At 44.8% G+C, this 21501-nt stretch overlaps 1 protein-coding gene across 19 annotated transcripts in view; it reads left to right on the top strand.

Moving 5' to 3' along the window:
- Tacc2 (transforming acidic coiled-coil containing protein 2) overlaps window positions 1-21501 on the top strand; it is a 212040-nt gene that overhangs the window by 25848 nt on the left and 164691 nt on the right. For 11 of the 19 annotated variants that reach the window (XM_087908374.1, XM_087908370.1, XM_087908372.1 and 8 more), the window contains 3 exons: window positions 2579-2656; window positions 12713-12769; window positions 21311-21411. In XM_087908374.1, the coding sequence (XP_087764500.1) occupies window positions 2624-2656; window positions 12713-12769; window positions 21311-21411 (191 nt within the window). In that variant the 5' untranslated portion in view covers window positions 2579-2623. The other 8 variants (XM_085693201.2, XM_085693202.2, XM_085693196.2 and 5 more) reach the window with 7 other exon arrangements.

Below are 21501 nucleotides of genomic sequence, written 5' to 3'. Positions count from 1 at the left end.
TGCACAAAAGCAAGCAAGGCTAGGCGTGACCAATCAGAGGGCAGGGGCAGCTTTGGTTAGAATAAGCCGGCTCAGAAAGGAGCCTCTGCTAACTAACGTCACCAAGGGGAAAATGCTCGGCAGAGAGGCCCTGGGAGGGACCAGCTGGGAGGTGCAGAGTCTCAGGCAGGAAGGCTTGGATAAGCTCAGCCACAGCCCAGGTATGAAACCAGCTGGTCGGTGACAGCACCAGGGTGGGGAACGGTCGTTCGTCCAACTGGAGCAGGGCTCAGTTTAGACCTCACTGGGTTTTGAAAGGATAAGGAGAAAGTCCAGTTGTTGAAAAGCAAACTTTCCGTGGGCTGAAACCTCCAAAGTTCAGACTATCCCCGAAGGTAAGTGGAAAAAGAGATAGGGCACCTGCCTTTCTGGCCTGGGCCAGCTGAAGGATGCCTGTCCTGTAGTCCCCAGAGGAGGGCTCTGATGTGACTCTGCCATCTTCTCTTCGCCATCTCAGAGTCATGCTGTGTCAGAAGTTTTGCCGTTTGCTTTTGCCTGTTCAAAAAGCCAGCTCAGCATTTGGAAGGTGGAGGCAGGAGGATTGGGCCATCCTTAGCAACACTGAGTTTGAGGGAACTTTGGGAGGGGGGAACTTTTATGGTTTTTAATAAAATTATTAAATATATTTAGTGAATGAGTATCAAAAATTAATATTATACCCGGGCATGGTGGTGTATGCCTTTAATTCCAGAGACAAGCAAATCTCTGCAAGTTTATGTCCAGCCTGGTCTACATAGTGAGTTCCAGGACAGCTAGTGATGTGTAGAGAGACCCTGTCTCAAAAAGGCTAAAAAGGAAAAAAATTAAAATTACAATGGACCATGTGACATTTAATGCCATGTATTTTAGCCTAGTACATACAAGGAATCTAATAACTGATTAAGGAATAATGATTCTAGCAACATTATTTGCTTATTAGGAGTCTTTTAAAATGAACAAAAGAAAAATAAATGGTACAGATCAATTTTAAATAAATGACTTTTTTCATTCTACAACTTAGTATGTGGGGTGAATACTCAAAACAAATTGTCTAAAATTATTGATAAACTATATTCTCTTAATTTAACAGTTAGGAACAAGAGACTTGTGCACGAGGGTGACATTACTGCCATTTCATCAGTTTTGAGGTATTTTATTTTATCCGTGCTGGGATTGGACCAAGGTCTTGTGTATTCTAGACAAGGGCTCGCTCACTGAGCCACATTCCCAGGCTCCAGATTCATTTAATTGGGCCTGCTCATAATACTTACATTTTATTGATCTGCGATTGTTCAGTACGCATAGCATGGATAGGTTACTCCATCAATGTTGGTTGAATAACGAAGCAAACCAATTGGTTAATTTTAAGTTTTGTTTTTAAAATTAATTCATTTTAATTTGTGTGTGTGTGTGTGTGTGTGCACATGCACACAACCATGCCGGAAGTCAGACTCCTGCTATATAGTTCACTTGCAGAGGTCAGAGGACAACTTTCAGGAATCCTCACCACCTACCGATCAAGGCCAGCAAGGTCTGGTTTCTGGGCTGTGTCCTCCAGTCTAGCTGACCTGCAAACTCCCTGCCATTCTTCTGCCTCTGCCTCCCATCTTGTGGCAGGAATGCTGGAATTACAAATGCAGGCAACCCCATCTGGCTTCCTACTTGGCTTTTGGGGTTTGAACTCTGGTCCTCCACACTCCTTCAGACTGGTGTTCTTCGAGGCACCGGCTTTAAAATGCATCTGATTTTTTTTCCCCTCAAAGTTTCTGTGGTTTAATTTCTCCATGAAGAAAATAAAGGAAAGGTTTCAGCTTGGTCCCTGAATTCTAGTGTGTGATACCAGGCAAAGGGCAGGACCTCTCTGTGCAGGGCACATTTTAGCTAGGAGGATTGTCAATGCTGTCCCCGAATGCCCCACAGCACGATTTCTATTTGTCTTGGCAGCTTCATAAGAGTATTTATTCCTAGCCTGGCCCCCAAGATTCCTATTTTTCTCAGCAAGGAGCCCGGCTCTGCTTTCTTTAAAGACATACACAGAAGTGAAGCTGCGCTCATGAGACTAGTGTTCAGAGGGAAGAACAACCACAACCATGTTGTTGGAGAGAAGTAGATTTTCCGCCTCCTAATGCTTGGCAGCGGGCTGCACTGTCATCCAGAGCAAGAAAGCAGCCGCACTGACTTTCCAAACTGCGTACAATTGGAAACAGAAAATCCTCCTGGGAGCGGGGTTCCCCAGGCTTCTTGGCATTAAGGGGAGCCTTTTGTGTTCGTTTGTGTTTGTGCATATGTGTGCACGCTGGCGTTCACTCAGACTCAGGAACAAACTTGCCTGTCAGAAGCTGCCGCCAAGCCTGGGTGGGGAGTGAAAGCGGCAGCCCGCTCTGGGAAAGAAGTCTGGGTGGCATGTTGCAAAAGAGAACCCAAAGTGATTTTCCATGATGTGGCTGAAGAGATAAACATTTACCATTGTCTGGCTCTGAGTTTGGGGAGATGCTCAGAAGAGAGAGACCTTAGCTCTCCTTCCACTTCCCAGATGTTTATGCCCTTTCATTTTTTCCAGTCTCTCTGACACCCTTCTGAGGGACGCTGGGCACCCTGAGTCACCATGGGCAACGAGAACAGCACCTCGGACCACCAGGTGGGTTCAGGAGGCTTCTCCGCCTCCTGCTGCACAGCTCTCTTGATTACACTGGCCCCCAACATCTGTGTCCAGCGAGAGGCAAGGGAAGACACAGCCCCCTGGATACGTGTGATGTATCTGTACCTGTGGGGCCATTTCGCCTCTACATCCTCAGCCGTCCCTTAGCACGACAGCTGGCCCCATTTCACAAGTCATGACCACTACTGTTTATCCTGTGCTTTTAAAATTGATGTAATGAGAGCTGAGCACATCTCCAGATTGTATCTACTCAGCAGCTTCTGTGGACATGGCAGAGATTAAAAGGATTTGCACATGTTTGAATGCAGAGCTGATTTAACGCAAAGTTGTTTCCAAGTCAGAAAAGGTTTTCACAGTCGAAGAATGGACTTTTAACTATTTTATTGAGTAGTATGTATCCAAATGTTGTCATTATCCATTTTAAGTTTGAGAATATTAGCTTAATGCCCTGGTGAACGAAGTCAGAGACCTTCTCATTGACTCCCACCGTGCGAACATTTTGGATTAACGGTTATGGACCTCTTTGATTGAAGTCATCAGATTTAAAAAGCAGCCTGGGGCTGGGAAATATTTTTGTTGTTGGAAGTGTGTGCTACCCAAGTATGTGAACCTGAGTTTAACCCTACAGAACCTACATATAAAGCCAGGTTCAATGGCATGCAGGTTTAATCCCAGCACTGGTGAGGTAGAGACAGGAGGATTCCCTGGAGCTCACTAGCCAATCAACTTGGTAGAATGGAAAAGTTTCAGTTTCAGTGAGAGATCCTGTCTCAAAACACAAGGTGATGGCACCTGAGGAACGACGTTCAGAATTGAATACCCTGCACACACCTGAGAACGCACACACACACACACACACACACACTTAAAAATAAACACAAGACAGTCTATTGCCAATTGTTTTCTCACTTCCTTCTTTCAAACAATCTTCTCCCAAGCAGGGAAATAACATGAAAAGATAAAAGTGGCAAACTAGGGATTTTAGGGGACAAGCAAGAAGCAAGAACTGTGACAAACAGGTGGCTCTGGCCTAATGGAGGCAGCCACTACCCACTCCAGCTGACTGTGGTCGTGGGCAAAAGTGGGCCTAGTGCAGCAGGATTTTATTTGTTCCAAAGAAGTCAGAAGACTATGGTTATCGATAAAGTCTTTAGTGTTGTTTTTTTAATGCATTTTATTTATTTAGTGCGTGTGTCTGTGTGGAGGCACACACATATCACAGCTCATGTGGGGAGGCCAAAGGGCACCTTATGGGAGTCAGTTCTCTCCTTCTACCATGTGGGTCCTAGAGAGCAAACTCAGGCCTTTCTTCAAACTCACCAGCTAGTGTCCTTGCCTACTGAGCCATCTTGTTGGCTCTTACATTTCCCTTTAGCCTTTTAATTTAAGATAATGGTAAATCTATGTATAGTTTAAAAAATACAAAGAGAGAGTTTTAAGGGTAGCATCTTACATAATTATTCTATAGTTTCACAGTCTAGACATTGAGATGCCCAGGTCAAAGAGCCCTTCCATAGCCAGATTCCTCTTGTTGCCCCTTATAGCCACACCTACTTCTCTCCTGTCTACCACCCATAACTCTGGCTACTGACAATAGTACAGTTTTATCATTTCAGGAATATTATAGAAAGAAGGTCTGTGATAGTCTAAATGAAATTGGCCCCCATAAGCTCATAGGGAATGGCACTATTAGGAAGTATGACTTGGTTGGAGTACATATGCCTTGTTGGAGGAAGTATATCACTATGCAGGTGGTGGGCTTTGAGGTTTCCTGTGCTCAAGATACCACCCAATGTAGAAGACCACTTCCTGTTGACTTCAAGTCAGCATGTAGCAGCTTGTTCTCCAGTACCATGTCTGCCTGCACACTGCCATGCTCCCCACCATGATGATAATGAACTAAACTTTTGAAACTCTAAACTACCACCTCAGTTATATGTTTTCCTTTGTAAGAGTTGCCATGGTCATGGTGTCTCTTCACAGGAATAGAAACCCTAGCTAAGACAGAGTCAGACAGCATGTTATCTTTTAGAAATGACTTTTTTTTTAGTGGGCAGAATGCTTTTGAAATACACCCATGCTGTTGTGCAGCAGAGTCTGTTCCCTGTCACTATACAGTTTTCAGGTCATTCCCCCATCAGAGCATCTTTGCTTTGTTTCTAGTTTTTGACTATTCCAAATGAAGTTGTCATGTGCATTTATGTTCAGGCACAAATGCACAAGCACACACTCCGTGTGTGTGTGTGTGTGTGTGTGTGTGTGTGTGTGTGTATTCATTTTCATTTCTCTGAGATAAGTACCCAAGTGTTCAATTTCTGGCTCCTATAATGATTGCATGCTTAGTTGCATTGTCAAACCGTTTCCCAGTCTCTGTGGCCCCCAGTCACCATGATTTCTGGTCACTATGCCTGCTTCCCTTTTTCTCGCAGTACACTATGAAAGATCAGTTTCCCTGCATCTGAGAAGCATCGGTAGAACTCTTAGAATGCCTTGCTCTGAGCTGCAGGGGTGGGAATCAGGCACTGAAGACGCAATGCATGCTACATAGGCCACTACCCGTTAGTCACTTAGAAGCAGTCTCAGGTTCCAGACCAACCGTACTGTAATGTTTGTTTTCAAGCTGCCTGTCCACAGCAGCTCAGATCGACACCACAGTGCCCACCATGCACCTACCCCCTCCCAGCATCCCATAGGCAATATTACATCATCATATCAGGGTGCACACAGCACAATAAGATGCTTGAGACCTGGAGAGAGGCGAAGAACACTTGCTGCTCTTGCAGAGGATAAGAATTTAGTTTCCAGCACCCTCGTCAGGTGGTTTACAAACGCCTTGTAATTCCATATCCAGGGTATCCCAGTACCCTCTTCTGGCTTCTTTGGGCATCAGCACTCACATTCACAAATAGAGACATACAGACACACCCGCACATACACACACTCATACACACACAAGTAAGTTTTTAAAAAGATGTTTGAAGAAAAAAAAAAAGAAACCAGTCATGCCATTTACTATAGCATGCTGTCTTGTTTTTTTTTGTTTTTTTTGTTTTTTAGTCATTGTTATCTTCTTTGTTGACCACTTTGTAAGCAAAGTTCAGCAAAGGTCTGTGTGCACAGCAAAGAGCGGAACCAGTGCAGGTTCAGAGCTGCCCACCATTTCTTCCCACCTTGCAGGGTCTAGGAGGGAATGTGGATAAGAGACAGCTAATCTCTTTGGTAAAATACCTTTTGCTCGTTTTCTGTTATTATCATTAGTGTTGTATTTTGGGAGTTCTTTACACAGTCTAGAAGTCAGACTGTAATTTGTAGATGACGTCTTGCTCTGTAACTTATCTTTCCGTCCTCTGAATAATGTCTTGTGTAAAACAGAATATTTTAATTTTAGTGAGGTATAGTATATTTGTTTTTCTTATGGATAGTTCTACTGTTAAATCTGCCTAGCTCCACATCCTGGAGATTTTCCTTTTTCCTAAAATCTTTAAAGTTTGACTTTTTATATTTAAGTCCATGATTCATGAATTAACTTTTATATGGTACAAGGTCTAAGTTTGAGGCTCATCTTTTTTTCTCTCTGTCTGTCTCTGTCTTTCTCTCTGTCTCTCTATCTCTATCTCTGTCTCTCTGTATCTGTCTCTGTCCCTCTCTCACATACACACACATGCACACACACACAGCCAACAGGTACCCAGGCTGGCCTCGAGCTCCCTATGTTGCTGAGGATGGCCTTGAACTCTTGATCTTCCTGTCTTCACTTCCCAAGTGTTACAATTACAGGTCCGTGCCACCACACCTGACTTTTGATTTCTTTCCTTCGGTTAGTTTTAGTTTCATAGTCATCCTCATGAGCTTCCTCCACCAAAGTGGTGCATTTGATAGAACTGACGCAGATTCAGATTGACACATTTTATCACTCACTGCCCATACATTATGTGAAGATTCTTCTTGATGGCATACATTCTGTGCACTTTGACATACGTAATCACATGCAGTTTACACAATAGTATGATATTCCTAAAATCCTCTTTGCCTGATTTCTCCCCATCCTTCATGCCCTGACAACCACAGCTCTTCGAAAAAAATTCTTATATGTTATTGTCATCAGTGTGTGTGTGTGTGTGTGTGTGTGTGTGTGTGTGTGTGTGTGTGTGTTTGAGTCTGTGTGCCACAGGACGCCTCTGTGGAGTCAGTTCACACCTTCCACCATTGTATGGACTCTGGGGATAGAATTCAGGCTGCCAGGCATGCATGACAGGTATCTTTATCTCAGGAGCCATCTTGCAGGTCCAACCACAGACCTTTTTATTGTTTCAATGAAGTATCTTCTTCACAATGTCATGTGATTAGAATTACATAGTGTGCAGTCTTTTCTGATCAACTTTTTTGATTTAGCAAAATCTATCTGAAATTCCTATTTCTTTTTGTGGATTGATAGTTCATCTTTTTTTTCTGAATAACATTCTATTTTCTAGATAGAGTTTGCTTAACTACCCAGCACCATCCTGGGTGCTCCCAAGTGTTGCACAAACTTGCAGTGGATATCCATGTTTATGTCTTGTGTGAATATAAGCTGTAGCTCCTTTGAGTAGATATGAAGAAGTGTGGTTGCTCTATCATGTGGTAAGGGAAAGTTTAGCTTTGTAAGAACCCATCCAGCTACCTGCTCCGACTGTTCCTCCATCTCACGGTCCTCCTGTTAACAAATGGACTTCCCCTTGGTTCCCATCCTCCCCGGTGCTCCCCGGGTATTGGCAGTGATCTGGATTGTAGTCACATCGTTACTGGATCTCAGGGACATAGTGGTGCCTCACAGTTCCTTTAGTTTGCTCTTTCCAGATGATATATGGTAAGGAGCATTCTGTCCTATGCTATTTACCTCTACTTGTTTCCTTTGCTGAGTTTTCAAAAACTTGGGCCCATTTTTAATAAGCTTGGTGACTTTTTGTTTTTTTTTTTTTTTTTTTGAGACAGGGTATGTAGCTTTGGCTGATCTGGGCCTTCCTGTGTAGATCATGCTGATCTCAGACTCACAAAGTGTTGGGACTAAAGACACACCCCCACCATGGTCTGCATCTTACTGCTGAATGTTAAGGGTTCGTTTTAAATATATTTTGAATAGGAGTTCTCTTTTAGATGTTTTTTTTTTTGTTTTTTTTTTTTGCAAATACCGTCTCCCAATTTCTGGTTTCTGTTATCATTCTCTTAAAGATGAAGGTTGGTTTGTTTGTTATTTTGACATTTACTGTTTTGGCCATGAATGCCCATGTCCTAGTTTTATTGTTGAAAAGAGACTGTTTTTATTCCCATCGAATGGATCTTGCACCTTTTTCACAAATCGGTTCGGTTTATTTGTGTAGGTTTAGCCTAGGTCCTCTGTTCTACAACACTGATTCTCTTTATAGTTAGATTTTTAAAAAAGAATTTATAAACTTTATTTTGAAAAATCTTGCAAATAAATAAAAACACCACACCAGCGTTAACCAGATTCAAAGTCTAGAACCTCAGTGAACTTCTATACACTTAGAACAGGCACACAGAACGGAAGCTATGATGGCTCTCTTAATTGTGGCAGTTGTGTGTTAAATCCTAAGGTCGAATACAGTGAGTCTTTGTCATGATCTGTGGGTTTTCCATATAAATGCTAGAATAAACCTATGTCTACAAAACAGTTGCTGGGATTTTGATAAGAATCACATTAAGGAGTAGATAAAGTAGAGAAAAATTGATTTCCTTGATCATTTGAGATGATGTACAGGGCCATTTCTTTTTTTCTTTCTTTCTTTTTAAAATCATTTGATAATCCTTAGCAAACAGATCCTGCCTATGTGTTGTCAAGCTTTTACCTAAGAACTACATTTTTCTTTAGGGTGACTATAAATAGAGAATCAGCTGGGTGGCACTCAAGAGACAGAACCTGGCAGATCTCTGTGAGTTTGAAGCCAGCCTGGTCTACAAGAGCTAATTCCAAGACAAGACAGACTCCAAAGCTACAGAGAAACCTTGTCTTAAAAAAAAAAAAAAAGTAGACGATCACTTCAGGGTCCACATATTTATATTTAGGGAATTGGGTTTTGTGTGCTGTTCTTTCTGTGGTTAACTCAGTTATTAGTTCCAATGATTTTTTGGTGTTGCTGTTTTCGTTGTTTCTTTGAGATTTACTATGAAATTATGTAATTTGTAAATAGAGACAGTTTTACTCCCTCCACAACCTCTGAGAAGTTTTAATTTCTTCTTCTTTATTCTTTCTCTTCTTTTTCTTATTTTACAGTGACAGGGATGCCCATTGCTTTGTTAACTAAGGGTAGAAAGAATGAATATTTTGCCCTTATTCCTAATCTCAAGGGGAGATCGTTGAGTTTTCTAATCTTAAGGAAGCTGATCGCTATAAGGTTTGTTTTGTTGGTTTGTATGGTTTTGGTTAAGCAAGACAGGATTTCTCTGTGAAACCTTGGCTGTCCTGGAACTTGCTCTTGCTTGGCTGGCCTCAAACTCACAGTGATCTGCCTGCCTCTGCTTCCCGAGTTCTGGGATTAAAGACATGAGTCACCACTGCCTGGTTAGGTTTGTTTTTTAAACAAACATGGTTTATCAAGTTGAGGCATCTAGTTTATTTAGTATGCTTTAAAATCATTCAGTTGAATTTTGTTAGGGATTTCTCTGCATCGATTGATGTAATTAGATTATTTCCTTCTTGCATAACTGAAATAAATATCATGTGGCCATTGCATATAAATATTTTGATACTATGTTACAGTGGTTTTGTTTTTTGTTTTGTTTTGTTGTTAATATATTGTTTGGACTTTTGTGTCCAAGTTTATACGGGAGATACTCTGGGGGTCTGGTTTATTATTAATCCCACAAAATGTGTCGGGAACTGGTTACACCTGTGATTCTCAAAGATCGTAGAAAGAAGGCTTACATTTAAAAACATGCTCACAACTGGGCATGGTGGCACACAACTTTAATGGGAAGCAGAGGCATGTGGATCTTCTCAGAGTTCAAGGCCAGCCTGGGCTATGAAGCAGAAGACTCTGTCTCGAAAGCAAAACATACAAACAAACAAAAAACACCTGCAAAACCATAAAAACATGTTAACAGCTAACTTCAATTATTTTAAAATACCCTGTGAGTCAATAAAGGTGCTGTTGGCTGGTCAGCATTCTTGAACTTGTCCCTTACGGGAACATTCCATCATGAGCTTGAGTGGAGGCGGGCATGGCCATCAGCTGAGAGCCCTTGAGGGGCACTACACATTCTTTGACCCCTCTTCCTCCTCATACACCAGCTAGCTTCCCTTCCCTGAGGTTTGCAGATCTGTATAAGCTCCAAGCTCCTCACAGGCTGCTGGCTATAAACAGGATGGAACAGTAGTTCTTACCCAGGGGCCATGCTATCTTCCATGGGAAAGGGTCATGCAGCAATATCCAGCAATAGTCTTGGTTGTCACCACAGTGACAAAGGGTGTTATCAGTCTGTAGTTGGAAGAAGTCATAACTCCGCCAAATATTCTACAGTCTCCAAAAGAATTACCTAACACGAGCCATCAACCTTGAGGAGCGCCCCTAGACTAGAGGAATATTTGCTTTAGCTACTGTAACACAACCCTAGGGATGATGAGCAAACCTGCTGTGACAAAACGCCATGGCCAAGGCAGCCTGTAGAAGAAAGGATTTCTTTGAGACTTATGGTTTCAAAGAATTGGAGTCCATGGCCATCATGGTGGGGATCGTGGCATCAGGTAGGCAGATACAACACTGGGAGCAGTAGCTGAGAGCTCACATCTTGAGACACAACCACAAGGCACATACACACCCACACCCCCCCTCCACACACCTACCCCCCACACAGAGAGAGAGAGAGTGAGAGAAAGAGAGAGAGAGAGAGAGAGAGAGAGAGAGAGAATGGTACGTTTGAAACCTTAAAAGCCCACCTCCAATGGCACACCTTCTCCCACAAGTCACACCTCCTAATCCTTCCCAAATAGTACCACAAACCACAGACCACATATTCAGACATCTACCTATGGAGGTCTTTCTCATTCAAACTACCACACCTGCCTTACTCAATTAAGGTAAGATGAACTTAAATCTGAATGCCAACAGTTTAGGATGACTTATATTTTCTCCCCATTATTCTCACAAATCATGCTGTCCAGAATGAGGTATTTATTATTTACCAAGCACAGATTCCGTAGAGATGGAACTTCTGGGTCCTAGAGCAAGGACTTTTGCAAGACTCTTGCTATATATGTTACAAAATGCTTTCCAAAAGGATGCTACCTTGCTCTTCGGTCCTCTTACAGTATTCTCACCAGCAACGTCTATTTTAATGCTCTAAGCCTTTGCTAGTTTAAAGTAAAGATGTTCTAGAAGTGAAATCCCTTCCTCCCACTCTTTCCCTCAGTTCCCACCTCCTACCAGCTCCATTCCTATCCTCTACCCTTTAGCTCTGCCTTCTGAGAGTAGACAGGGAATCCTTCATGGCTCTGGGAGTTTCCACATCTCTAGTCAAACCAGGCACAAGCCAGTGGGCCTTTGTAGAGTTGTCTTAGGATTCCAGGAGCAGGATGAGGTTTGCCTTCCACAGAGAAGCAGAGGGATAAAGTGTGGGAGTGTTTGGCTGCAGGTTGGGGTTCCTCATGGAGATGAGGCCCCCGGTTTATCTTTTTACATCTTCTAGAGACCTCTACTGGTACAACCACACCCTCCTGAGTTCCTCAACCCCTACTCAATGTCTCTCATCATTCTGCTTCTCATCCTGCATTTCTCTTTCTGGGTAGCACTAACTCTCCTGCCCTCTAAAAACCAAAATCTGAAGGTCACCCTGACTCTACCCGCTGTCTCTTTACACGCCTAATACAACATCCTATGATTGGTCAGTGAGTTAATGGGTGGTCTGGCCATTTAGCCTTGTGAATTTCTGTTTAGGCCTTTAGAGGATTCTAAGAGACAGGTACCCCATGTCTACAAATGATCACAAGCAGAGAAGGGGGGACTGGCTTACAGAACGGAGATGGCCACAGCTCTACTTACAGTGTTGGCTGAGTCCAGGGCTCCAGCAGATAATGTAGAAGTTTTCTCCTTTGGATCTTGCTCTATTTCCCTCTTTCTAAATGTTCAGGAGATATCTAGTGGGGCGAAAAGAAGTGCTGCCAGCAGATAAGTGGCCATGTTTACCTAGCTAGTGGTCCAGCCTGACCTGCCCACTGTAAAGAATCAGACCCATTCTGAGTGTGTCGTATTCCCACTCTGGGGTCAGATACTGGGTCTACTTGTGAAGTGGTCCACCCCAAGTCTTATATCCACCCTGCAGGGCACAGTGACAGCCTGTCAGCATTGCTTGGAGCCATTTCGTAAAGGAGAAGGGAAGATAGAGCCAACCTATCTCCTTGTCCAACCACTTTCTCCCTCGACAAGTCCATGTCCCTTTTGTTCACACCTGCAGCGTTGGTAATGCCTCTAACTGGTTTCTCTGCCTCCCACACTCTCCTGCCCTGCCCAAGTGCCCATTTCTTAGATTCTTCATCTATGAAGATACCCTTGGCAGAGGTCCCTCTATAGTCTGCCTAAAACTGGGTCCTTAGAAGAAAGGACGTGAGTTTTGGTGATCCTCCTCTCCCTAGATTAAGGACCACCTTTGTCACCAGCTCAAAGGATGAGGGGAAAGTCTGCTGAGTCCTGGCCCTGGCTGTCTCCCACATATTCATCCTATAGATTCCCCTCCCTCTGGTGTCTGACTTCCCTTGGGTATCTGTGCTGGCTAGTTTTACATCAATTTGAGACAAGCTGAAGTCATTTTGAAAGAGGGAACCTCAATTGAAAAAACGCCCCCACCAGACTGGCCTGTGAGCAAGCCTGTGGGGCATTTTATTATTATTATTACTGACGAGGGAGGGCCCAGGCCACAGTAGGTGATGCCACCCTGGGCTACAGCAACCACAGGCTAGGCAAGTGGGCAGGTGTTGAAATTGAAGGTCCTGGAAGACGCTTCTTTCTCACCCTGTGTCCTAACAGGAAGACCCTTTGCTTCCAACAGGAGGACACTGGCTCCCACAACACCGTCCTGGGGCCTCCAAACCCTGCCCCTCCACAGGTACAGATGTGTGCACTTTGCATGACTGGCCTCTCAGTTGTCTGTCATCTAGGTGGCTACTGACAATGGGCATAGCATGGGCATAGAAATATTTAGCTCGTCCCTCCCTCTCTAATACCTAGTCCTATCCATCCCTATTAAGCTGCAAACCACCTAGTAATCAGCAACATGGCCTTAGAATTTTAGAACTAACATGTTGAATGTGGCTCTTTGAGAACTGGCTTGCGATGGGCTGTGAACTGCTGAATGAGGTCTGTGTTGTCAGCAAGAGAGAATGCAGACTCTGGGAGCCAGCGCTAATCCTTCTGAAGGCTTTGGCTTTGATGTCTTTTGTCCTCAACGGAGGCTGGGGAATGGCATGGCGGCCCTACCTTCCATGCCAGTGGGCAGAATGATGTGTCATTATAAAGAGTCAGTTCAGCGTCAGCTGTGGGTGTCATCGCATGGCAATGCAGTCAGCTGAGCTCCCAGCCTCAGCTCGGGGTGTTTGCAGCTGAAAGAAAGGGGAGCTTTCTGGAGGGGTTGTGAGGGGTGTGCCTCTGGGTGTGGCTAGGGGAGGCCTGTTCTACAATCCTGATCCTGCCTGCACAGGTGTGTCTAATTTGCTTTTAAAAGCCACTCCACCCTGAAGGCGGCTTCCAGGCAGGCATGCTCCAGGCGTTTGTCTCACACAACCTGAAGTCGCGTGGTGTCACAGCTCGCCCATGGTGAAGTCTGTTTGCACGAGCTGTGTCCTTTGGCTTCCTCACAGTCCCGTGAGTGAGCAGCCTGTGTGGATTGCTCACATCTTGCAGAAAACGGGGGACTTGACTGTTAATCAGCTAGGCCATTTGAATGAGTGGAGGAGTGAGAATTACAAGCCTGGCCTCCAGCAAGTTGAAAAAAAAAAAAAAAGAGCCAGGGCCAGTTGGTTTCCAAACGGAGTTCTTTTATCCTTGAGGACTGGCCCAAGGTCAAAGAGGAAGTTGCTGTGGAGAATCCAGGTCACCAGCCAGCGCAGCTTGTCTAGTATGGCACGTCTCTCAGGCTCAGACTCAAGGCTGAAAGAAAGCCACCCCTTCACATTTCCGTCTCGATTGTTTTTCAGTTTTACGTGTTTGATCAGAAGATCAAGGCATTTGCCCACTTCCATAAATCTGTGACAGATTCAGGACAACAGGCTGTCCTGGGGCCCCAGGTCTAGGCTCCTAAGGGTACCTCTGCCAGGCTAGGAGCAGTGTGGTCTTCTGACTTAGGACACTTCGCAATGATTCATCGCAGAACCCAACACCTAGGCACAGACTCCTATTCCATGGCCATTTGTGGAGACCATCCCCACCCCCATCCAAATCAAAGGAGAGGCAGGTGAATCCTTGCCTCTTGGGACGCACCTGCAAACCAGGCAAGTGAATAAACAAATAAATCAGCCAGTAAATGAGTGAAGAGAACTGGACAGCTTTTGGATAATAGTGAGCCAGGCACACAAGGACAATGCCTTGTGATATTACTCACATGGGCTCAGCCAAGGTTGATATCACAGAAATCAAGAGTCCACTGGGGGTTACCAGAGACTGAAGAGGCTGGGGGAGGGGGCAGGGAAGACTAGGGTGGTTAGTGAGCCAGGTTCCAGCGAGCCGGAACCTTTGTGAGAAGCTCTGTTGGCCGTAGGTAACTATTCCGTATTGTAATTGTTGACAAGTCAGATGGAAGGGGCACCTGAAGGTTTTCACTGGGATTGGAGAGGTGGCTCCGTGGTCAGGAGCACATCCTGCTCTTGCAGGGGATCTCAGCTCCCAGCATCCACATCAGGCAACTCACCAATGGCCTGTACCTCTAGCTTCAGGGGACCCAACCCCCTCTACTGGTCTCCTCATGTACCTACATGTGTGTAACATACAGATAGACACACATATACATAAATAAAAGTTGAAAATAAATCCATTTATAAAATGAAATATGTCTTTAAAAATTTTTATTAATATTTATTAATTGCATATAATAATAGCTTTGGTTTTATTTTCATATATATATATATATATATATATATATATATATATATATATAATTTTTACATTTACCCTTCATTACCCTTTTTTTTCCCCCTCCTACTCCTACTGATTCCCTTTCTCTCCCCAACTAGTCCCCTCCCGTTTCCATGACTATTTTCTTTTGGTGAGCCTCTGGGTTTAGAGTTACTTACAGAAGCATAGATGAGGTACAGTTTGCAGGCGCTGAGTACCCTACCCTTACACCTTTCAGTACTCAAGAAAATGTTTCTCCCTTCCTCCTCAACCACTAGCTGCCCAGAGATTCTCAGGAAGGCACTGGGCTCCAGCAGTCCCTCTCCTGCTCCACATGGAATGTTTATAGGTCAAATCTTGTGTCTACTTATTTATTTATCTATCTTGAGACAGGGTCTCACAAATTAGTTTGGCTGGCCTGGAACTCACTTGGTACACCAAGCTGTCTTTGAATCCACAGAGATCTGTTTGTCTCTGTCTTATAAGTCCTAAGATTAAAGGTGCATTCCACCACACCCAGCCTTGTGTCTTTTTTGAATTAAATTTTTAGAGTACTTCAGACTTATTGAGAAGTTTCAGATAATGCAGTCTCTCGTGTGGCAACTCTACCAGCTTCTATAGCAGCGACCACCATACCCGATTCCTTTCATTTATATCTACTGAGAACTGGGGCTCTTGCTGCCCGACACACACGCACACATACACATGCACACATGCACACATATACAGGCATGCACATACATACACATCCATACATACACAAGCACATGTGCACACACACATATACACATGCACATACATGCAGACATACATACACACATACAGGCACATGCACGCACACATGTGTATGCAGGCACTCTAAATTTATACTCACTATCAATTCAAGGAAGAGCATGGACTCAGACCTGTTCGCTGTCCCCAGAATCGCTTGTGAATCCCTCCTGGGCCATCATGCTGATCTACACTAGAGACTAGCATCTAATGGGCTGAGACCCCACCCTGAGGCTTCTCCCTTGTCAACCTAACACTCAAGTGTCTCCTGCCTGACTTTAGGGTGTCCTCTCAGCCTGTGTTGAGGCGTCTTCTTTCCCGTGTTCCCCTTCGGGGGAAGGACTCAGTTGATCAGAACTGGTGTGCACAGCTGCCTTTGACAAGCAGACGGGCAGTCTTCTGGCTAGAGCATGGACATGTGCTCACCTCCCGTATTTGGCCAGCCTGGCATTTATTCCTGAAATCTGATACTTAGTACCATGGGGATGACCTATGATCTACTTCCCAGCATTCACCTGCCCTTATCCTGCTCCCTAGATGCTCATCCAAGGAGCCGACGGTGTAGGTAGGCACTCTGGGATGATCTAGCCTTGTTGATTAAGCGTGCTTTCATTAATTTTATTGGCATGGTCTAGAGAGATGGAGCACATTTAAAAGGTAAGAGCGGTGAAAAAAAATGTTTAATGGTAACTGCTTTACTCTTGATGGAGGATGTTTTTAGGACTGGAAAGTTGCTGTCATTGTCTAAAGATTGCTTTAAGATATACGGAGGGCTCTGAGGGCTGTTTCTTTACTCAAGCAGTGACAGTTCGGAGGGGATGTGAAGAAGCAACGGGGCAGCTGGCTTGTCACGTGAGTGCTGCTTCCGACCTTCCCAGCCTGCAGTTTGGAAGCGGAGGGAGGGTAACGTTAGAAGGACATGGGGTTTTATAGTGTTATCTGTTGACACAGCAGGAATCCCGCACACAGGTCATCTTAGGACCATTGCTAAGAAAGGGAAACTGGAAAGGGGGATTCAAAGGCACTGTCGGAAATGCAACAAAGGCATCTTGTGGAAGTAGCTACCAGACTGAATAGCTATAAGATGTGCTCCATATATTTAGCAAGCAATCTAAACTGCCTCTCCCATGACAGGTGTGACTCTAGGCATCAGATCTAGGTCTTGGGCTGTATCAGTCGTGATGGTCCAGTTGTTCTGGAGCATGATGAAGCATGGCAACATGGCAGAGATCGTAAAGCAGCTGTTCCCACTGCGTGGTAAAACTGAGTTGAGCGTGGCAGTACAGGCCTTTAATTCCAGCACTTGGGGCAGAGGTAGATGGATCTCTGTGCATTCCAGGCCAGTCAGGGCTACAGAGAGACCCTGTCTCTAAAATAAAAAAGAGCACAGACCAGCCAGGTCCAAACCCACCACTTCCCTGGTGATCTTTGTGATCCTTGGCAAGTCCCTTAACCTCTTGGTTTATCTGTGTGCTTATTTATCAGGATTACATGATTTTAAATATGTAGAATAGCTAAGAGGACATATCTAATAATGCATTTGCTTTTTTCCACCATAGCAGGGTGTTCTCTAAGTGGCAGTTGTTAATACTGTTGGGGAAAAAGCAGACTTCCAGTCAGAAGACCTGGATACGCCCCTTAGTTCTCCATTTCTTATCTAGAAAACAGAAAACATTTTTTACTGTTTAGTAAATAGGGATCCCGAAGAGTCACAGGGTGTTATCTTTGAAAAGCTTGTAGACCATGTATGTGAATTGCTTCGTCGCTTATATTTTATGATGACGACAACAAACAAGGACCATGACATCGATTACTGCTGTTTTGATAAAGGGGAGAGTTAAACCCACGCCAGCCTGTGCGCCATCCATGAGTTATGCCTCTGTCCTGCGGCTTTTCTTTGAATCCTGACCAGACCGGTTTCTGCTCTGAGAGCCTGGCTGTGCCAGGGGAAGAGCTGGGCTGATGAGATGGGCCTGACGCTTTGATTCCTCCAGAGACCGAGCCCTTGTTCCACCTGCTTTGCCTTTAGCTAGAACAGTGATCTGTGATCGGCCTCCTTTTCCTTCTGTCCGTTGTATCTGCCCGAGTTGCTAGATGAACTGATGTCTTTCCAGAGTTCCTTGATCAAGGACGCTGGGGTAGGGGATTTACCTGACGATTACTTGCAGAGTATTCAGCACGGATACCATAGTAATGAGCAGGGAGCCGGCTGCGGGTGTTAGAGATGGACACTTGCGCAGCAGACCAGCAAAAGCTATGCAGTGATTTTAAAAAGTGAAGACCTTGGGGCCGGATAGATGGCTCAGCAGTTAAGAGTGCTCTTCTAGAGGGCCTGAGTTCAGTCTCCAGAAACCATATTGGGTGACTCACAGCTGCCTGTAACTCCAACTCCAGAGGAATCCGATCCCTCCATACACACACAGTTAAAAGTAATAAAAATAAATCTTCATAAATTCAAGACCCTGGTATAAAAATGTCACTCCTTTTGAACTGTGATCCTTGAGTTACTGTAGAAAACCACTCATGAAAGCATAGAGATATCTAATGGACGAGGAGCCTTCCATCATCTTCCAAGAGTACAGAGTTTGAAACTGGAGCGATCCAAGGGTGCACTGTCTTGCTAATGCCCTGGGGATGGGTGTTCCCTAGGTGCTGAATTGGGAGGCTGAGCCCTACAAGCAAGGTAGGGGACTCTGTCAACTCCCAGCACTGCGGCAGGAATCTCCCCTAAGGTGGGAACCAGGTTGCAGCTTTCTCTGCTTCCTTCTTCACTCCCTTGTTGAGGTGGCCAGGAAAAGAAATGTCCTGTCCCAGCTCTAGGATCAGGGAGAAGCAGGTCCGCTTGGGCCCCTGTAGTTGGACTTTCTTTGGGCTGCCATCTCCCCAACAACGACAAGGAGATAATAATCTACATTCTGCCACATTGTTAGCTCTCTTCTGTCCTGTACATCTGACTTGTTCCATGCCTCACTGGCATCTCCTATGTGCCTCTCTGTCCCCAGAAGTTCCTCCTTTTCTCTCCTGCATAACCATTGCTGTTTAGCTTTTTATTAAATCACTCACAGCATTACACCTTCACAAAGTGTGCAAAAAAAATCACATAGTCTAGAAACAGGCCCCTGCTCTGTGGTCCACGTTACTGAACCTCTGAAAGCCCTGACTCTAAAGCAAGGATGTAGGCATCATCTTTCCATAAACAGTGATGATTTGCTGAGAGTTCATAGGCCAGTGCTTCTCTTAGTGAGTGGTTCATGAACAGGAGCCATTGTTGCTCCTCTTGCTTGTAATTGTTTGCTTTTGAAAAAGGACCTTGCTCTGTAGCTTCAAGCTCACCATTCCCCTGTCTCAGTCTCTCGAGGGCTAGGGTTATAGGCAGGCATTCCTTCCTCATCTTACCATCCGTCAGCTAAAGTGAACGGAGATTTCACATTGTAGTGTTCACGTTCACCCCAGACCATCCAGGCTCTTGGCTAATGATGTATTCTTTATGGTTTATCTTTGGACACAATCGAATAAACCCAGATAAGGAAGCAGGCAAAGTCGGGGAAAGGCAATGGCCATGTAACAGGAGATTTGGGAATTCAAAAAGAGTCCCAGGTTCAGAGAGGTTAGGAAGTTCATGTTCTGTCCTTCAGAAACTCCAAAATTAACTTTCAAAATCCCATGCCTAGAGGTTGTTACTTGTTTTGTTTTTTTAGGGGGGCTGGGGGGAAATCCCCTGCCTAAAAGTTGTTTCTTGTTTTGTTTTTTTAGGGGTCACAAACACAGGGTAGTCAGGAAGTTTCGGGTGCTCTGAGTCAAAAACTCAATGAATCAATCTGGTCGTGGTGGTACATGCCTGTAATCCTAGCATTGAGGAGACAGAGACAGAAAATCACAAATTTCGGGCCTACCTGGCTTACAAAAGAAGACTGCCTCAAAAAAAAAAAGTAAAGTCCAGTGAGTTATTTCATGTAGGACCCCCCCTCCAGACCTTTAAGATGTTAACATGCTCTGTGGATTTCTGAAAGAGGGCTATGAAATGTAGCACCTCAGATTCACTTGTCCACAGAAAGTATTGCTTCCTTCCTTCCAAGATGACCAAGTAATAGATGTGTGGAAAATGTCCAACTTGTATCTGAAAGGTAAAACATTGCATTCAACACCTTTTCCAATCACCTCTAGTTAGGTGGGCCTGTAAGCATGGATCCCTGGGTCCAGCTACACCAGAGCACTCTCCTTGGCGTTACCCTCATCTTGTTCTACATGATCTTCTCTCCCTTGCCTGTAGGATGCCTTCTCCACCATGACTAAGCTCAAGGTGCTCAGAAATCCATCTGTCACCAGATCTGAACATTTCTGTTCCTTCAAGGAGTCCTGTGGAAGGACCAGGCCATACCTATGCCTGTTCACACTCTAGTGGGTAGGCAAGGGGCCTCATGCTTTACATTTTCTAAGAGACCCTGAGGGTCAGAGGGCATAGGTGAAACATTTAAACAGAGGCAGATCATTCCCTAAAGGGTGTGCTGTTTAGTGGGGAGATGGGGGTGCAAGGCCATTCCTGGGAAGACAAAACACAATGGCTGCCTTTGGAACTATGACTTGGGGTTTACAGGAGCCTCTTGCCCTCTCCTGATTTCTGAATTATGTCTCAGCAAGTATCACTTAAATCAAGTGTTGGGAAAAACATTTCATTGTTCTGTTCTGTGACTTGAATTCTTAACCCGATACTTGTATGGTTTGGTTCTAAAAATCAATAGTGAAACCGGGCGGTGGTGGTGCACGCTTTTAATCCCAGCACCTGGGAGGCAGAGGCAGGTGGATCTCTGTGAGTTCAAAGCCAGCCTGGTCTACAGAGCTAGTTCCAGGACAGGCCCCAAAGCTACAGAGAAACCCTGTCTTGAAAAAGCAAATAAAAACATGCAAAAAATAAATAAATAAAAATAAAAAGATAAAAACCAATAGTGATTGGGACTGGAGATATGGCACTAGAGGTAGAGCATTTGCCTAGCATACACACGATCCTGGGCCCCCTGGCACAAAGAGAGGGGGGGGGGAGGGAGAGAGAGAGAGGGAGAGAGAGAGAAATAGATAAAAATAAATTAACAAGGCAGTGGTGGCACACACCTTGAGTCCCAGTACTGGGGAATGCAGAGGCAGGCAGATCTCTGAGTTCGAGGCCAACCCAGTCTACAGAGCAAGTTCCAGGATAGCCAGGTCTACACAGAGAAAATCTGCCAAAAATAAAAAAAAGAAGAAGAAAGAAAGAAAAATAAAGAAAGTACACCTTCTTTCTTCAGGAACCCTCCAGAGTTTGATAGCTATCACCAGTCTTGGCTTGCTTTCATTTCTTCCTTTCTTTTATGTCTACATGTATGTACATACATCATGTGCATGCCTAGTGCCCACAAGGCCAAAAGAGGATAGTGGAGTTGCAGATGGTTGTGAGCTGCCCCGTGGGTGCTGGGAATTGAACCTGGATAACTGGAAGAGCAGCCAATGCTCTTCACCACTGAGCCATCTCTCCAGCCCCCTCTCTTGGTGTCATACTGAAGCAGTTATCCTGCTTGACTGGAACTGTGTGTCTGAAGACAGCTACACCACCTCATCTCAGCTTTCCACATGTCCCCTACACCCTCTCAGCCGTGCTCACTTGCCTGGCTGATGGCAGCGCTCCTGTGGACCACAGGCTATCACCGTGCGTGTCTTGGGTTTGTGGCTCATTGAAAAGTATTGCTGTGGTTTTGCCGATTCCTGACTTCATTTCTAATATCCTTTCCTTCTGGTTCAGAGGACGTCACCAGTTCAGAGTCCAAGATCATTGCAACCACCTGGGAACAGTCAGCCTCTACAGAAGAAGCAAGGGGACTCGCCTGGAACCAGGGCTCGCAGGTAGGGAGCTGGCTCTGGAGCATGGGGAGATGCAGCCTGCAGCATGAGCTGCTCACTGCTTGTTCCAGCCCTTGCTTTAATGCATCTGTG

The sequence above is a fragment of the Myodes glareolus genome, chromosome 7, assembly GCF_982192425.1.
Source record: "Myodes glareolus chromosome 7, mMyoGla1.1, whole genome shotgun sequence".
NCBI lineage: Eukaryota > Metazoa > Chordata > Mammalia > Rodentia > Cricetidae > Myodes > Myodes glareolus.
Note: the sequence above shows the minus strand (reverse complement) of the source record. Positions and strands in the feature narration are given on the sequence as shown.